This window comes from Phocoena sinus, chromosome 16, assembly GCF_008692025.1.
Source record: "Phocoena sinus isolate mPhoSin1 chromosome 16, mPhoSin1.pri, whole genome shotgun sequence".
Lineage (NCBI taxonomy): Eukaryota > Metazoa > Chordata > Mammalia > Artiodactyla > Phocoenidae > Phocoena > Phocoena sinus.
In genome coordinates, this window is record NC_045778.1 from 58,962,184 (window position 1) to 58,978,844 (window position 16,661).

A 16,661-nucleotide genomic window follows, 5' to 3' on the forward strand; every position below is an offset into this window, starting at 1 on the left:
TGCCCAGTACTCATCCTGCCATGTTCCCCTTCTTAGAAGAACACAGAGTTTCTTTCAGGAAGCCACCCCACTGCCACCGCCACCCTGTAACAGTAGGACAGGTGATAGTGACTCCACAGCCCAGCTGCAGGGAGGAGCGCTGATTGGTCTAATGATCCCATCCCCCTTTTAGATACATTTTTCATCTTGGGTAGTCGGATACCGAGCTCCTCCCCTGGCTAGGTTGGCATCCCTTCATATATAAAAGGAAGTCTCTATACACGCAGGCCTGCAGTTCTCACTCACTATGGCCCACCTGTACAGAGTGTCAGTGTTGTCTTTGGGTTTTTTAGAAGCAGCACTCTGTATGAAGGTGACTTTTGAAAGCCACGTAGAGCATAACTTCCTTTCTTATGGGCAGCTCCTGAAGCAGGAACCGCAGACAGCTAATAATGTGCCTGACATGTGCCTGCCTCCTTCTCCTTTGCCCCTGCCCATTGCAGGTCATTGCCATCTCTGAACATTTTATGCCTCTGCAAAAATCTGGTAGGCCACAGGCTGCTGCCAGGAGTTATATGTCCTTTAGGAAGGGTGGGAGGTGGCCAGGAGAGGTAGCAGGCGGACATGTAGCCAGCGTTCCTGGGCTGTTTACTGCAGACCTGGGAGTTCTTGGGCAGAAGCCCTACTCATTCACAGATGACGCTCCTCTGTTTTCCTAGTGCCTTGAACACTGCAGCTTTCCAATTGCTGCCAGGATATCCTCTGTTATCTGTGCTTTAAACTTGGTTTCTTTGTAGCTTCTGCTTATACAAGAACCAGGAACCACAAAGGCTATGTTTCCCCAAGCCCTTGTTCTGCAGCCACACTGGGATCCAGCACGGGGCACCATGGGCTGTTGTTTGGCCCCTGTCCTAGGTGCCAAGTGCTAAGAAAGCACCTGATCCTTTAAGCTACTAGGGTAAGCAGCCCATCCTTTCTCTGCGTGCTGAGAACAGTTCTCCTCCCTAGTCTTCAGGCGCCCCTGAGGCCAGCCAGCAGGACCCAGAGCGCCTAGTGTTCTTTAAAAGCAAGCAGGGGGGGCTTCCCTGGTGGCTCAGTGGTTAAGAATCCACCTGCCAATGCAGGGGACACAGGTTCGAGCCCTGGTCCGGGAAGATCCCACATGCTGTGGAGCAGCTAAGCCCGTGCGCCACAACTACTGAGCCTGCGCTCTGGAGCCCGTGAGCCACAGCTACTGAAGCCCACGTGCCTAGAGCCCGTGCTCCGCAACGAGAGAAGCCCCCGCAATGAGAAGCCTACGCACCGCAACGAAGAGTGGCCCCCGCTCGCCGCAACTAGAGAAAGCCTGCACGCACCAACGATGACCCAACACAGCCAAAAATAAATAAATAAATAAATTTATAAAGAGAAGGATTACATTTTTAAAAAAAAAAGCAAGCAGGGGCACCTTGGTGAGAAAGTCCAGTTTCCTTTCCTGGGCGCTCTGTGCACCCAGTGGGAGCTCCTGTGTGCTCGCTTGTGTCTCTGGGGCCTGCTTGCAGGCCGTTTGTTTCAGAGCTGCTCCTGGTCCTTTGCTCCAAGCTCTACCACTAGCCAGCTATGTGCGTGGACAAGTCTCTGAACTCCTCTGCGTCTTCACCCTTTCTTGTTTACTCATAAAGTAAGTGGGCTGAGCTTGTTGAGCCAAGAGGTGTCCTGAGCTCCTTGCTTAGGTGAGAGGCCTCAGGGTGGCCAGTGGAGAGGGAAAAGCGTAGACTCCACCCCAAGCAAACTAGGGCTCACACGCCCCTGGTTAGAGCACAGAGAGCCACTCCCTGTCATCAGCCTCCCACGCCTCTGCTCAGAATCCCCAGCTTTGCCTAGGCTGCTGGTAGCACTGGAGAGGAGGAGAATGGGATTGATGGGAAGGAGGCATTGGGCCAGGGCCACCTGCTGACTGGTCTCAAAAAATAAGGACCCTCTGTAAGCTTACCTTGTGCTTCCCTGGATGGGCTCCCTGGCCGAGCAGCAGGCCTGTTTGGAGCCTGTGGAGCCCTGGGGAGAAGGTCCCCCAGACAGGAAGGAGCAGACTCTTACTGAAGTACTAACTCAGGAGCTCTATTTGGCCTACATGACTGTTTATGAACAAGGTTGCGGGAGCCTCCCAGATGACCTTTCATCCACAGCCCAACATCACAACTTTGTTTTACCAGAAATCCCAGGTGTTTGTGTTTAGCTCTTCCTTGAGGCCATTTGGAGAGTGTTTGGACTCAGAAGTGTCAAGGCCTGTGCGAAGGCAGGGCCTCTGGTGGGGTCTAAGGATGGTCACTGCCCTCCAGGCCCCCGTTTCAGTCTAAGAAATGGAAAAGAATCTCCATCCAGAATTCTTGGCCAAACAAGTCAGCAATGCAGCAAGGGGAAGTCCGGCCCTTCTGCTCTCTGGGGACTCTTCCCTGTGTGACCACACCCTCTGCTGTTGGAAGAGAAAACTGCAGGTATGGAGTCGGAGAAATTGGGCTGAGTCCCCGCCTCTCCCGCCTGTGGCCGGCGTCCACCCTGGCCTCTGGAGCAGCGATCGGGTGATCAGTGAGGAGAGGAAGGACTGTGCCTTTCCTCAGGAGGGTGGTTCCTGGCTCTGCCACATCAGCTCCACGGGCCAGCACAGGGTGGGCAGAGTCGGAGCTCTGAAGCGGGTAATGACAGTCACTTTACTGGAAGGCTGATGGGAGAGGAGACGCTTCCCTTGGGATTTTCATTCTTCCCGGCTCCCCTAATTCCTGATTCCCCTGGAGGAGACCCGTGGCTGGCAGAGACCGCCACGCGTTAGTAACCAGGGCAGAATAAGGTCAGAGACCCTGCTCTTCTGGCACCTGTCCCATGCTCAGCTCTTACCAGGGCTCAGTAAACATGGGAAAGGTGGTGGTGACCTTGGGCCACTGGTTCGCTGAAGGAACTCTGGCTCTTTGACTCTTTCCAAGCAGGAGAGAATTGACAAAGGCATTGAGACGGACGGGTCCAACCTGAGTGGTGTCAGCGCCAAGTGTGCCTGGGATGACCTGAGCCGGCCCCCCGAGGACGACGAGGACAGCCGGAGCATTTGCATCGGTACTCAGCCCCGGCGGCTCTCTGGCAAAGGTGGGAGCCGTCGCCTTCCCTTTCCCCAGGCCGGGTTTCAGTATTTCCTGGCAGGATTTAAACAGCAAGTGAGGTCTTCAGCAGGGTGGAATGAAGGGAGCTTTACTGACCCGTTTCTCCTGTGTTTCCTGTGTGTATTTCAGATTGCACTTCCAGCAGTGACCATTGTGTTTTAGATTTGCCTCTTGCTATCTGAGGTCAGGGAGGTGAGTGGAAGCCCTAGAACAGTTACAGGAAACAGCCATAGTCCACCCAAATGCAAGAGAACAAGCATCGGCCACCCACAGAATTGACGCAGGGCCCAGCTCCAGCCTGAAAGCCATGCCAGGCCTGAGGATCACTGTGGCCTTGGGCCCTCCCAGGCCTCAGACAAGAGAGGCCTGAGTGTGAGGCCAGTTTGCACACTTCCCCACCCCACTCTCTTGCAGATATAATGTAAGGGGCATAGGCAGGGCACCCTTACCTGCTGCATTTTGTCGGGGGGCCTTGGGGAAGGAGGATATGGCTCCCCTGTTGGAAGCTCACCATGCTGGTCTTGGTTAGCGAAACAGTTGTGGTTTTTAAGAAAGGGCCTCCCTAACTAACTCCAAAAGAAAAGCGGCCATTTACACAGACGTGATTACAGCTGCTTTTTCTACTTCCTTTTTCAATTCTTCCACCTTTTCTTAACTTTTGAAGAGTAAGATACCTAGAATCCTGAATAAAATACCAGCCCATGTGACCGCACTTATAAAAGGTTTTCTTTCCATAAAAAACAACTTAAACCCCTAGTGCAAATATCTGACCCCTTTCTTTCCTTCCTGCTTATTCTAACGATGTGCCAAGCCCTGGGGAGATTCTGAGAGAGTGTACAGTTATTAGAATCATTCAGTTGCTTTTGACAAAAGAGCTAATTTAAGGAGGGATTCACAGTTTTGTCCAAAATTTCAACCATCATTGGCTATTTTTTTTAAAATTATAAAAGTAAGATCCATGCCACTATAACAAGCCAAACACTAGAAAAGTTAATAATCACCTCTATCCTCAAAGCCCACCCTTTAACCAACAAACGTTAATTTGCTTTTTTGTGTGTGTTTGCAGTTTGCAAACGTAAAAACGTACTTTTTGCAGTTTGCAAAAAGTAAATCTTAGACAAAAATCTCAATATAGGGGACCAGACTAGTAAGCTTCACCCCAAAGACCAGAAAAGCACCTTGCAAAGAAATAATTCAACCAGGGGACTCCTTTGTCACCTCCTGGCCCTTGGCAGACCCGTGGAGAGGCAGGGTTCCGTGGGATAGTACCAAGGTGGGGAGATGACTCAGTATCCCACTGACCCGGCCCAAGGGGAAGGGGTGGCAGGGCCAGATACCAGCTGACCACCCGGAACCCAGGAACTTGTGTAAGGGATGCCTGCTCATTCATGGCAGAGCACTCGCAGCCCTTACTGGCATCCATTAAGTGGGTAGAATCCCTGGGTGGTCTTGGGCAGTGGCTGTCTTGTGAGTCACTGTCTGGAGCCATGTTAGGGGTAAGCCTAGGGCCTGTAACACAGGATGGGAAAGGACAGTGGAGGAGAGCCCTGCCTTGGAGAGTGCCCTTCTGCAGTCCAGAGGCCATTCCTTGTCTTCCTCAAGAATGGTGCTCTTCAGACCAGAAGTTTCCAGAGCACACGATGCCTCGTCTGCCCTGTGTCCTCATGCTGCACTCAGATCGCACAGCTGATGCCTAGAGTGGCCTCAAGACCAGCCTTCGTGGGGGCCTTTCCCGAGCCCATCAGCAGAGCCAGGGTCCAAGGACAGGGATGGGGATGCTGGGGGCCCAGAGGGCCATCAGGTAACTTAATGGTGTCATTGCAGACACGGAGCAGATCCGGGAGACCTTGAGGAGAGGACTTGAGATCAACAGCAAACCCGTCCTTCCGCCAATCAACCCCCAGCGGCAGAACGGCCTCACCCACGACCGGGCCCAGTAAGTGCCCTGCCCACAGAGGGGTTAGTCTAGCTTCCCGACAGCAGTGTCCCGGGACTGGGACAAGGGGGCAGTTTTGTCCTTCAGGGCCTGTCCCTGTGGCTTGCATGAGAGAGAACAATGCCCAGAGGCCTTGCTGGATGGACTCAGGGTCTCTGGGGCACACAGATCTGTGGGTTGTAAGGGCCTCAGAGGGAACGCAGCGGACCAGAAATATAAACAACAGTAAATATTTACATAGGCTGTGTGAGCAGATGGGAGGCCAAGTTGGGGCAAAATCTGACTTGGGGCCTCCCAGCCTTGTGGGAGCCCATTGTGCTGAGCACGATTCCCCTCCTTATCTCGGCCTCGGCCAGAGTTGCCCTTCCTTCCTTCCTGGAGCCTGGTCTCCGGCTGATAGCTGCAACCCCAGGGGCCTCCCTGTCTGGCCAGCCCCGGACTGGACGCCTGCTGCTGAGGCCCTTCTTCCTGCCTCCCTTCCATGGGGCCCAGGGAAGGGAAGTCCTCTGCAGGCCTCTGCTGTCTGTCCAAGAGCCCCTATAGCTCTTAGGAGAGACTGTGACCACCCCAGAGGTCAGATCCACTTCCTGCTGACCTCTCTTCCTCTGATGGGGGCGAATGGTGGGCAGAGCTGGAGCTGGGCACCCCCCTCTGCCCTTAGTCCCAGGGCAACTCTAGGGAATAGCTGCTGGCAGGGGATGCCTGGGAGCTGGCAGCCCAGAGCAGGAACCCTGCCTGCCAGAGAGGAAGTTGCTGTGCCCTGGGCTAACAGGGAGGCGGACCACTCCTGCAAGACCAGGGTGATCCGTCCTTCTTCTAAGAAGTCTTTATTACACACTTGCTGTGTCGCAGGCTCAGGACCCAGAGGGCCATCTGAGGTGTAGGCTCTTTGGGGGGCACATGAACTGAAACAGTTAATTAATTGGCATGATTCTGTCTGTGGATGTAATTTGTTGGAAATAGTTCCTTTGAATTCTAGCTCCAGTTGCTCATCCACAATCCCCAAAAATGGTAATGATCTATTGTGCTACAGAAGGGTCAAGTCAGCATGATCTGGAGTAGTTAGGGAGGGCTTCTTGGAGGAGGAAGGACATGAGACGGGCCTTGAAGGAGCCCTGGAATTTTAACAAGCAGGTGAAGAAGCTGACAGGGATGGAACAGGGGAGGCCTGGCTGGTTAAAGTCGAGGCTGTAACCTGGGAGCAGATTGTGGAGTAGGGAGAGTTACTATGGCTGCCCAAGGTGGCCCACCTGAAGAATCTGCCATCCAGAAGCCATGAGAGTAGAGGCCTTTTGCAAGAGCCTGGAGAAGCTTCCACTGCCACCTCCAAGCAGCTTTCAACTCCAGCCAGTGGATTTCTGCAGCCAGCTGCCTTGAAGGAGTTGGCTTAAGGCACCATCTTCCCCTGGCAGGAGCAGATGGCCAGGCTGAGTCGTGGGGCATCTGGAAACTCTCCACCTGTGAGTCTGGACCCTGTCCCAGGGCCATACTCCTTCGCGTGCCCTGAGCTTGGCCTCTTCCTCTGGGCCCCACTGGCACTGATGGGAGGTCGGGAGGTAATTGAAGGCTTAAAGGCTCAAGGAGATTGCCCCATAACTTGTAGTCTCAGTCCAGATGGCCCTTCCACCTCCAAAGGTCTGGGTTTCTGGGCAGAAGGGCAGGGGCTCCTGTGGAGGCAGCCCACTTGCCCCTACTATACATCTGGGACAAGTCTGAGATCTCACTCCCAGTCTAGGGTGTACTTCCAGCTGCTGCACCCCCAGACACTGTAAGGCACACAGAGTTCCTGGATGCAGACATCCAGCCCAGACTCAGCCTACTGGGCAGTGGGGCATCGGATCTGGTCCAAGGACTATCTGTAGACTCCGGGCAGAGGCTGCAGCCTCCTCTCTTTGGCCTGAGTTGGCTGAGCTGCAGAGAGATGGATGCGAATAGATCAGAGGTGCAGCCATCTGGGGTCATCTCCCCTCCCTGCAGCTCAAGGACCCAGTCGCGTCTCCAAGGTGCTGGAATCTGCAGTCTGAAGGGAATCGGAGTGTCTCCTCTAAGGTTGTCAGTGCTGGTTACCAGTTTGTTAGCAGTTGGTTGAGAAATGGTTCCTCCTTTGCCAAGAACATTTTCCAACCCTCCCTCAAGTCTCCAGCTCCCTGTCACCTCAGGATCGATGACGGCGGCCTCAGTTCAGACTAGCACGCACGACTGTAATATCTGTGCTGCCCACCCTGGGACCTGACCCGGTTTCAGATAAACCGCATGGATTGTGACTGAGAAAGCCAACCCAAAATGTGCTGGCACTAGTGTTTGCTCCTCTCCCTGTGGGGCAGTGACCGGCATGGGCCCTATTGTGTCTTCGTGTCCGATTTCCTTTAGTCAGGCTTTCTGGGCTGGGGCTCTGATGCACAGTCTTATGGGCCTGAGCGTGGTTTGAGAAGGCTGTGGAGATAGAACAGAGGTTCAGAAGAGCCAGTGGAGCCTGAGTATTAGCAGCTGGGCTCTGGCCTACCTGAGGGAATCAGGCACTTGATCTTTTCCCACCCTAATGGCGACTAACACTGATCAGGTGCAAGGGCCAGGTAACATTCCAAGTGCTTTATACCATCCTCGTAGTCACTCTGTGAAGTAGATAATCTTATTATCCCCCGTTTAGAGATGAGGAAACTGAGTGACTTGGCCAAGGTGAGAAAAGGGTGGCACTTAGGGCAGTCCCTCAGCCATTAACATGGTGTGGTCCTCCTTACTCCATTCTCAGGGACCGTGTGAGGGACACCCCAGACTGTGTCTCTCACCCTCATAGGTGGACCTCCTCTAACTAGTCAAAGCATGAGTAGAGACTGCTCCCTTGGCACCGAGGACAAGGCTAAAGCCCCATGTTAGAAGCTTACTGTTTGTATTTAACTCTAGGGAAGACATGCCGCCAGGCTCAGTGCTTCCAAATCCCAGAGATAACAAGATGTGTCATAATTGTCTCATTTATACCAGAATTACTTTTTAACACAAAGCCTTGTTTTCTTCATGTTCAGAAACAAAACCAACCGTATATCTCTGGCCCCTCCACCACTTCAGGGCTAGGGGATTTCTTTCTTTTTTGCTTGAGGCCTCACTTCCTGCTTCCCAGAGAGGCAGGGCCCTCTGGGTAACTGCTCCTCTCCCACTCCCCCTGCCAACCCTCCTCCCACCGCCTTCCGCCTTCCCGGAAGGGGAGTCCTTGGCCCTCTTTGGGGCTTCTTCCAGCGTTTCACAACCCCTGCATTCCAGCCATGAAATTTGTATCTGGCTTTTCCCAAGATGATCAGTTGAGAAAAGCCTCCTTCGGCTTGCTGGCGCCTCCCTTCCCACGGCCTGCCCACGTGAGTTTGGGAAGCAACTCCTCTGTGCCACTGAGGGGAGCCCAGCTTAAGGGCTGTGCCTGCCGACATTTATAAGGACCTGGGTCGAGGGAGAAAAAGTCACTGGCATCCTCTGTCTGAGGTTGCCTGGTTAGACGTGGACTGTCCTGTGGAGTCTGGCCTTTGCTTCCCAGCCTCCCCACAGTGACCCCGGGGATGTGCATGGTCAGGTGCATTGCATGGGGAGGTTTGCATTTCTGTAAACTTGCTCTGATGCTGGGAACCTGCATCAGTGTACCAGGACCTCCTCCTCCTTCTGCCAGTGAGTCACTGATTGAGGTTGGGGGACCTTTAGGGAGCTCTCTGGGTCACATAACCCCCCCCCCCGCAAAGAGGGGCAGGGCCCATGCATGTGTGTGCACATGTGTTGGGGGGGGAAGGTTCCTGGTTGTGGGAGAGACACTTTGTAGTTGAGGCATCTTTAAAAAGCAAACTAGGGCTTCCCTGGTGGCGCAGTGGTTGAGAGTCTGCCTGCCGATGCAGGGGACACGGGTTCGTGCCCCGGTCCGGGAGGATCCCACATGCCGCAGAGCGGCTGGGCCTGTGAGCCATGGCCGCTGAGCCTGCGGGTCCAGAGCCTCTGCTCTGCAGTGGGAGAGGCCACAATGGTGAGAGGCCCGCGTACCGCAAAAAAAAAAAGCAAACTAACCGTCATCGCTGAGCTAAGTTTCTCAGTCTTCTGGAATTGCACCAGCAGCTTTTAAGGCTTTTTTTTTTTTTTTGCTTGTTGCCTTAATTTTCTGGAAAATTAAGGTTTCGTAGCATGATTTCTCCTGTTGTGACATTTTCAGCTGCACCCTTCCCCCAACATGCACACAAAACACACATGTATTTCTCTCCACTTTTATGAGTGTCTCTGCTCCCATCTCTTTAGCCTTTTGGATGGGTAGCCATGCTGCCTCTGTTCCCATCTTGAATAGCTTGTGACCTGGCCAAAGAGTCATCCTTTAGAGAAAATTGTGTTTTGTTTTGCTCAGCCCATGAGACCCATGAAGATTAATTAGAAGAAGAAAATATCTCGTTTGCATCCAGTGAATTGGGTGAAGGAAGGTGAGTTTCCATCTGGGAAAACAGCTGGGCTATTGCCGTCACTTCCTGCATGCAGGGCAGTCTTGGGTAACCCTGCTCAAAGGGCTCTATCATGTCAGTGCAGTGGCCTGCCTGGAGCCCGAGTGTGTCATGTTGGCGCCCCTCACCACTCCCACGCTGGGGAAGTACGGTTGTTTTCACTGGAGAGAAAAACCCAAGAAGAAACAGCCCTGCTCTCAGGGCCCCAGCCAGGCCCCACAGGGCTGATGGGAGGAAGGGCCCAGGCCTCTGTGATCCACATTTGTCTTGCTAAGTGCCTGCCTTTATGTGCCTTTCTCGGAAATACACACTCGAAAGGGCAGATCAAGGGCTCCACAGCAGTCCTGCCTGGGTGAATTTCTGTTTGAACTCCATTCTCTGCTCTACTTCCCCAAAGATGTGAAGCAGTGGCCATTGTTAACACCCCAGCCTCAGAGTTCATGGCCGGCACATTGAATTCTCAATCCAAACTGCATCTATCTTCCTCAAGTTGCACAATCAGGAGTATTTTTATCGCCCATCCTTGATCCTCAGTGTCACCCAACACTTCAGTAGTGAGTCACTTCTCCAGGGAAGGGAAAAGGAAGGCTCAAAGGTGAGAGCTGGAGAGAGGAAATGACTCAGTGTCTCAGAAACCAGGAAGCCAAGGGCTCTGGCTAGAGCAGGCTCGTTCAGGAGAGCAGGGGTCCTAGTCTCCCACCTGAGTCAGACCACAAGGCTGCGGGTGGCGGTCCCTGGTGCCCAGAGGAATTAGTAGTAGATGAAGGAATCCACCAACCTTAACACAAGTTTTCCTCACTCTGTCTTCTTCACCCACACTCCGTCCCACTGTTCTATCATCACGTTCCATCCTTGGAATATTCACAGTGAAAATACTGCGTTTCATCGTTTGGTTGTTGGTGTTTACCAATAACCTTTTAAGGCCTTTTACTCCGTGTGTCATCCTCATCAGATAATTTTTCCAAATTCAGATGGTAGCAGTAACTGTGGAGGTGAGCTGGTGCCCTCACCCACACCCACACCCTGTCCCAGTCCTGCTCTGAAGGGAAACCTGCAAGTGGTTCTTTCTCTGGAAAGTTCAGAGCTTTCGTCAGCAATCTGAAAGCAAAAGGAATAATCTCCCAAGCAAGTGGCAGAAGCCAGAGGTTGAGCTGGGCTCAGCAGGCCAAACCCACTTCACTTCTGAATAGTTGCCAACCCGGGTGCCCTGGTTCCTGCTCCCGGGCGTCCCCAAGGAAAAGGCCCCAAGTCGTGTGGCCAGTGCAGACGTCATCACTGTCACAGGACTGGGATTGTGGCTAAAAGGAGTCTCGGTGGTTGGGCTCCTCTCCTTTCCACACCTGCTGCCATTGATAGAATGTGACCAATACCCTGAGGCTAAAATGGAAAAATTAAGACTCTTCAGTCTGTAGAGACCAGGGTGGAGAGGAAACATGGATACAGTTCTGTCAATCTGTGAAGTGTGGGTAGGGTGAACAGGGGCCTGTACTATAAACTGTGCAGCACTAGAAATCAGGAGTCTGTCCTGACACTGGAAAGAGAAGGTGTGTTAGGATATGTAAAAAGTCCCCTTAAACAGTGGAAAGTGTAAATATAGGATGTGTTACAGAGACAGGTAGTAAAAAAGAAAGACATGGAAAGATTTAGCTCAATTGATGAATTACTGAGGTGTGCCTCTGAGCCATCCACAAACCAGTCCTCAGTGCTCCCAATACAGGAAGAATCCTGGGCTGGACAGCTTCTGTGACCAAGCAGGCAGGTTTTTGTTTTTGTTTTTGTTTTTTTGGCCGCGTGGCATGTAGGATCTTAGCTTCCCGACCAGGGATCGAACCCGTGTCCCCTGCAGTAGAAGCACAGAGTCTTAACCACTGGACCGCCAGGGAAGTCCCAAGCAAGCAGTTTTTATTAAGTATCGTCATATGCCAGGCCCTGTGTTGTGGGCTATTTTTGTCCCCATTTTACAAACAAGAACACGGAGGCTTAGATAGATTGTATAACTTATTTTGGGTCAATGAGCCAAGATTAATAAAGTTCAGAGCCAAAATTTGAACCTTGGGTTGTTTGAATCCAGATCCAGACCTCTTCACCACTGGGTACTGCCTGTAAAAGAAGATAAAAGTGGAGGAGTTGCCTGCCAATTCACAGGAAAAAATAACGAAAGAAGGCCTTGGAAGTCTCTATACCAGTGCACAGAGTAAAGCTGGTGTTTTAATTTGCCTGAAAACCCCTGAGGGTGGCAGGTCAGAGAGAAGCATACTAAAAAAGTGAAATCTGCTAGAGGATATGCTCCATCGAAATGAGTGAGGAAGACATACGGGGAGCAGGAAATAGGATCCAACATGAGAAAGAGGCGAGAGGAATCACCAGTGTGAAGGTAAGGGGTGATCCCATGACGACAGTTGTGCTGCAAAAACGGAAGGCAGACAGTTCAGACTAGAGTCGTTTGGAAGGATCCTCTGGAGAAATGTCTTTTTTTTTTTTTTTTAATGAGATTTAATTTATTTATTTAATTTGGTTTTTTTGGGCTCTGTTGGGTCTTCATTGCTGCAAACGGGCTTTCTCTAGTTGTGGTGAGCAGGGGCTACTCTTTTTTTTAAAAAATAAGTTTTATTTATTTATTTATAGCTGTGTTGGGTCTTTGTTGCTGCATGTGGGCTTTCTCTAGTTGCGGCGAGCGGGGACTACTCTTTGTTGCGGTGCGCAGGCTTCTCGTTGTGGTGGCTTCTCTTGTTGTGGAGCATCAGCTCTAGGCCCGCAGGCTTCAGTATTTGTGGCACGTGGGCTCAGTATTTGTGGCTCGTGGGCTCTAGAGCGCAGGCTCAGTAGTTGTGGTGCACGGGCTTAGTTGCTCCGCGGCATGTGAGACCTTCCTGGACCAGGGCTCGAACCCATCTCCTCTGCATTGGCAGGCAGATTCTTAACCACTGCACCACCAAGGAAGCCCCTGGAGAAGTGTCTTTAAAAAGATAAAATTGAGGGACTTCCCTGGTGGCGCAGTGGTTGAGAATCCGCCTGCCAATGCAGGGGACACGGGTTCGAGCCCTGGTCTGGGAAGATCTCACATGCTGCGGAGCAACTAAGCCCGTGTGCCACAACTACTGAGCCTGCGCTCTACAGCCCACGAGCCACTACTACTGACCCCGTGTGCTGCAACTACTGAAGCCCACGCACCTAGAGCCTTTGCTCCAAAACAAGAAAGCCACCACAATGAGAAGCCCGCGCACCACAACAAAGAGTAGCCCCTGCTTGCCGCAACTAGACAAAGCCCGTGCGCAACAACGGAGACCCAACGCAGACATAAATTAATTAATTAATTAATTATTTAAAAAGAAGATAAAATTGATAAATATTTGCTCTATTTGAAAGTCTTGGGAGAATCTATAGGCCATTGGTCATTAGTTTAGTTTAGGATTGAATTAGCAATAAACACATAGAAAACCAACACAGTTATTAAATACAAGGAAAATAGAAAATCACACTAGGGATTTCCCTGGTGGTCCAGTGGTCAAGAATCCACCTTCCAATGCAGGGGATGCAGGTTTGATCCCTGGTTGGGGAACTAGGATCCCACATGCCACAGGGGAACTAAGCCCACACACCACAACTACTGAGCCCGTGTGCTCTGGAGCCCACGCACCACAACTAGAGAGAAACCTGCACGCCACAATGAAAGATCCCGCGTGCTGCAACTAAGACGCGATGCAGCCCAAAATTAAATAGATAAATAAATAATTTTAAAAATCACACTAGAAAGGAAAAGTAATCATATTATACTACATGACTCAGTTGTAAATAGCATTAGTATAATAACGTAAACACTTAATACTTAGCCAAGCAAACTTACAATATAGTTATCTTGGGAGGGTGGGAGGGTGGGATGGAAGGGAGCTAGAAGCTCATCTTCTGTAGCAGCAAGTCAATAGATAAAGCCTGAAAAGGGAATACCAGGAAGTAGAAAGAAAGTATATTAGAGGTATTGAGGAAAATACCAAAAGAATCAGCTAACAGAGATGACGGTGGTTTTCTCCAAGGAGTGGGGAATGGGAAGACTGCTGACTATTGTAATGAACCTTATAGAACTATTTGGCTCTTTCAACTTTAAAAAAAGAATAGTAAAAAAAAAAAGTCAAAGAAGTGATATTGTAGGAGCTGTTACAGCTTGCCCTGCACAGTAAAAAGAAAGAATGACACAAAATTCCAGGTAAAAATCACAAAATTGGCACCAAGGTAAGCCCTGGTCACTCAGAAGAACTTCAGCTTCCCCGGCATCAGGCTGAGAGCTGAAGGTGAGCATCGTATACGTGTCTGACAGGCCTCCTGAGATCATCTGTCTTGGGGTGAAGAAAATGACGAGGCGCCTCGGCTGTGCACCTGACTCTGACCGGCAAGGAAGCTGATGGAGTGGGAGTGACAGGGCCTTGGGAAAGAGCGCTTGGGCAGACCAGGGTTCAGGAGGGAAAACCCTGGGCCTTGTCAGAGCACTGCCTGACCAGTGGTCCCCAGAGGGAGGGTCCCCACAGCCTTTTAGGGAGGTCGGTTGGGGATTAAGTGAAAAGGGGTTCCTGTGGCTAAGGTTGGAAGAGACTGGCTTACACAAAATGAAACTGGTTCCTTTGCCCTCTGTAGTCCTCCTCAGAGTCTTCGAAATGCCAACATTTTATGAATCTTTAATCTGAGGTGCAGTGTATTGCATCCAGCCTTTGCCACATCTGCTCTTCTAGAAGCTTCTCTTAAATTAAAATTCCATCAAATACCCTTTGGGAAGCCCTGCTGTGGCTTCTAGGAAGCAATTCTTTTAAGAGTTCAGGGAAAAAAAAAAAAATAGATGTGTCTTCATGGACTTTGAAACCCCAGAAGAAAAGACCACTCAGAGGGATGGGAGGCTCTTAAGGAAAAATATTGTGGTTACACTTTAGCTGGCGTCAGGAAGACCTGGGGTTTTTGTCTCAGCCCTTTATTTGCCCATTGTGTGATCTTGGACTAGTTATTTAAGTATCTGAGTCTCGGTTTCTTCGTCTGTAAAATGGGAAAAATAATACCTATTTATAGGGTTGTTATAGAAATGAAAGGACTAAAGTATATAAAGGGTTTAGCATAGGACCTGGCATTATAGTGTGCACTCAGTTAAAGGTACCCCTTAACACTATTATTGCAGAAAGTCCCCTGAAAACTAAAAAGAGGTGTAATACCTCTGGGGACCAGTAGAGATATGTAGAGAATTCTTTACATAACTCAGAATATTTTTGAAGAATTTGAACAAAAGCTGGAGAGAGAAGTATGTTATACCAACAGACACTTTAAGGAACAGGATCAAGAAAAGATGAAACTCAAGAAGAATTAAGTCTTGCAAAAAAGGGCTATGATCAGCAAAAAGGACTTTGTTTTTCATAGTTCTGTTTGGAACAAGAAGAAGAAAACCTAGGCCCCATTGTTTGGACAGAGTAATGTTAATCAGAGGCAGAGAGGCAACAAAAATTTCCTCTACTTATATTGTGCTTCCATCTCAAAGAGAATGGTTATTAGACTAGGAAGAGTCATACAGGCATCGATAAGAGGTTTGAAGCCATGATTTCCGATCTCCTGGTCCACATGTATTGCACCCCAGAATACCAGTCAGATTGGCAGATGAGATTCAGGAAGCTGTTGTCAGTAATCTCTGAGGGAATGGGAGAGAGGTGTTGACAGACTGAAAGCACTCAAAAATTTCAAGATGCAAAAAGCATCTTGCACTCTCTAGACTAGTGAGCTTGGTGTCAACTCACAGGGAAAACTCTGGGCTAGATTATTCAGCGAGTAGGCTGTGAACAGTCTCTAAGGAAAAACAGTGAGGCCTGAGAGACAGCATGCATTCACAAAGAGTCAGACCTGCCGGACCATCCTCACTGCCTTTTTAGAAACACTTAACCTATTTCTATTTGGTAGATGAAGGAAGTGCTGTAGACTTTGTATAGGTGGGGGGGTTAGCAAGATGTTTTGAGAGTGTCTTCTGACATCACTGCTGGCAAGACAGAGAAGTGTCTATACAGAGCATCCAGGAGGGTGAGGGGCTTAGTGACGGGATGGTTGGGTGGATTATAATCAGTTGGATGAGCATACCCAAAGAGCGATGATGTCAGTCTGTCATCTTGTCTGCCTGGCCCTGTCCTATTCACTATTTAATCAAAGCCTGGGATGAGAACATCGATGGCAAGTTTATCAGTTTTGTCAGTGATGTGAAGTCAGGGGGGAGTGCCAATATGATGGGTGCCAGAGTCAGGTTTCAGAAGTATCCAGACTGCTTGACACCCTAGCCAGATTAATGCAGGTTTCTGTTCTAAGCTCCAAATCCTCTAGAGTACATACAAGCTAGGGCGGAAGAGGTCTAAGCTCAGTCCATGCGAGAAAGCCTGAGGGAGATCTTGTTGACAGAGGGAGTGTGGTATAAGTTGGTAGTATGCTGAGGTTACAAAGAATAGACAATTTGATGACAGTTTTAATAGAAATAAAGTATCCCAAACGAGAAAGCTCACAGTCCTTCTGTGATCTGCTGGTTAAACCACATACTGTATTTATTTCCACATGTGACACTTCACTTCTGGACATGACACTTGGGCTTTGACAAGCTAGAGTGAATCCAAGGGAGAGTGACTTGGATGAATGGAAGATTTCAGGACCTTATCTTAAGAATACAGTTGAAAGTTGAGGCTGCAAATACTGGAAAAGAGAAACTCCTCTTGGTCTGTGAGCAGCCTCGGGGATTTACAAGGCTGTCATGGAGGATGGATTAAACTAATTCTCGGCAACTTGAGGACCAGTAGGTGAGAATTGCAGGAAGGGATCGTGCTGATGGTGTAGGAAGGCCGTCCTGCCAGCATGTCTCTCAGCAGAACAAAGGCCTCAAGGGGTTTTGCTGGCCTGTAGTTGGGCCTTCCCAGAACACCACCGGTTGCCCGGGGCCCACAGTGGCTGCTGCCCCATCTCAGAAGTCCCCTCTTCCAAGCCCAGGGCAAGGACCTTTGCTCAGAATGGGGGACTGGCTTGGCCAGAGGCAGTTGGATTCTGGGCCCAGGGTAAAGGCAAATAAGTCTCTATTAAGCTATCAACATTCCTGCATGAGGAGCAGATAGAGTTCTAGAGGCAGCCAGCTAACGTTTTGAGCACCTACTATATCCCAGGCACTGTTTG

At 50.4% G+C, this 16,661-nt stretch overlaps 1 protein-coding gene across 3 annotated transcripts in view; it reads left to right on the forward strand.

Annotated features, from left to right (window-relative positions):
• SUFU (SUFU negative regulator of hedgehog signaling) overlaps positions 1-16,661 on the forward strand; it is a 125,486-nt gene that overhangs the window by 76,595 nt on the left and 32,230 nt on the right. For 2 of the 3 annotated variants that reach the window (XM_032607330.1, XM_032607332.1), the window contains exons 7-8: positions 2,940-3,093; positions 4,932-5,043. In XM_032607330.1, the coding sequence (XP_032463221.1) occupies positions 2,940-3,093; positions 4,932-5,043 (266 nt within the window). Of the gene's footprint in view, positions 1-2,936; positions 3,094-4,931; positions 5,044-16,661 lie in introns of all 3 variants that reach the window. The other variant, XM_032607331.1, reaches the window with a different exon arrangement.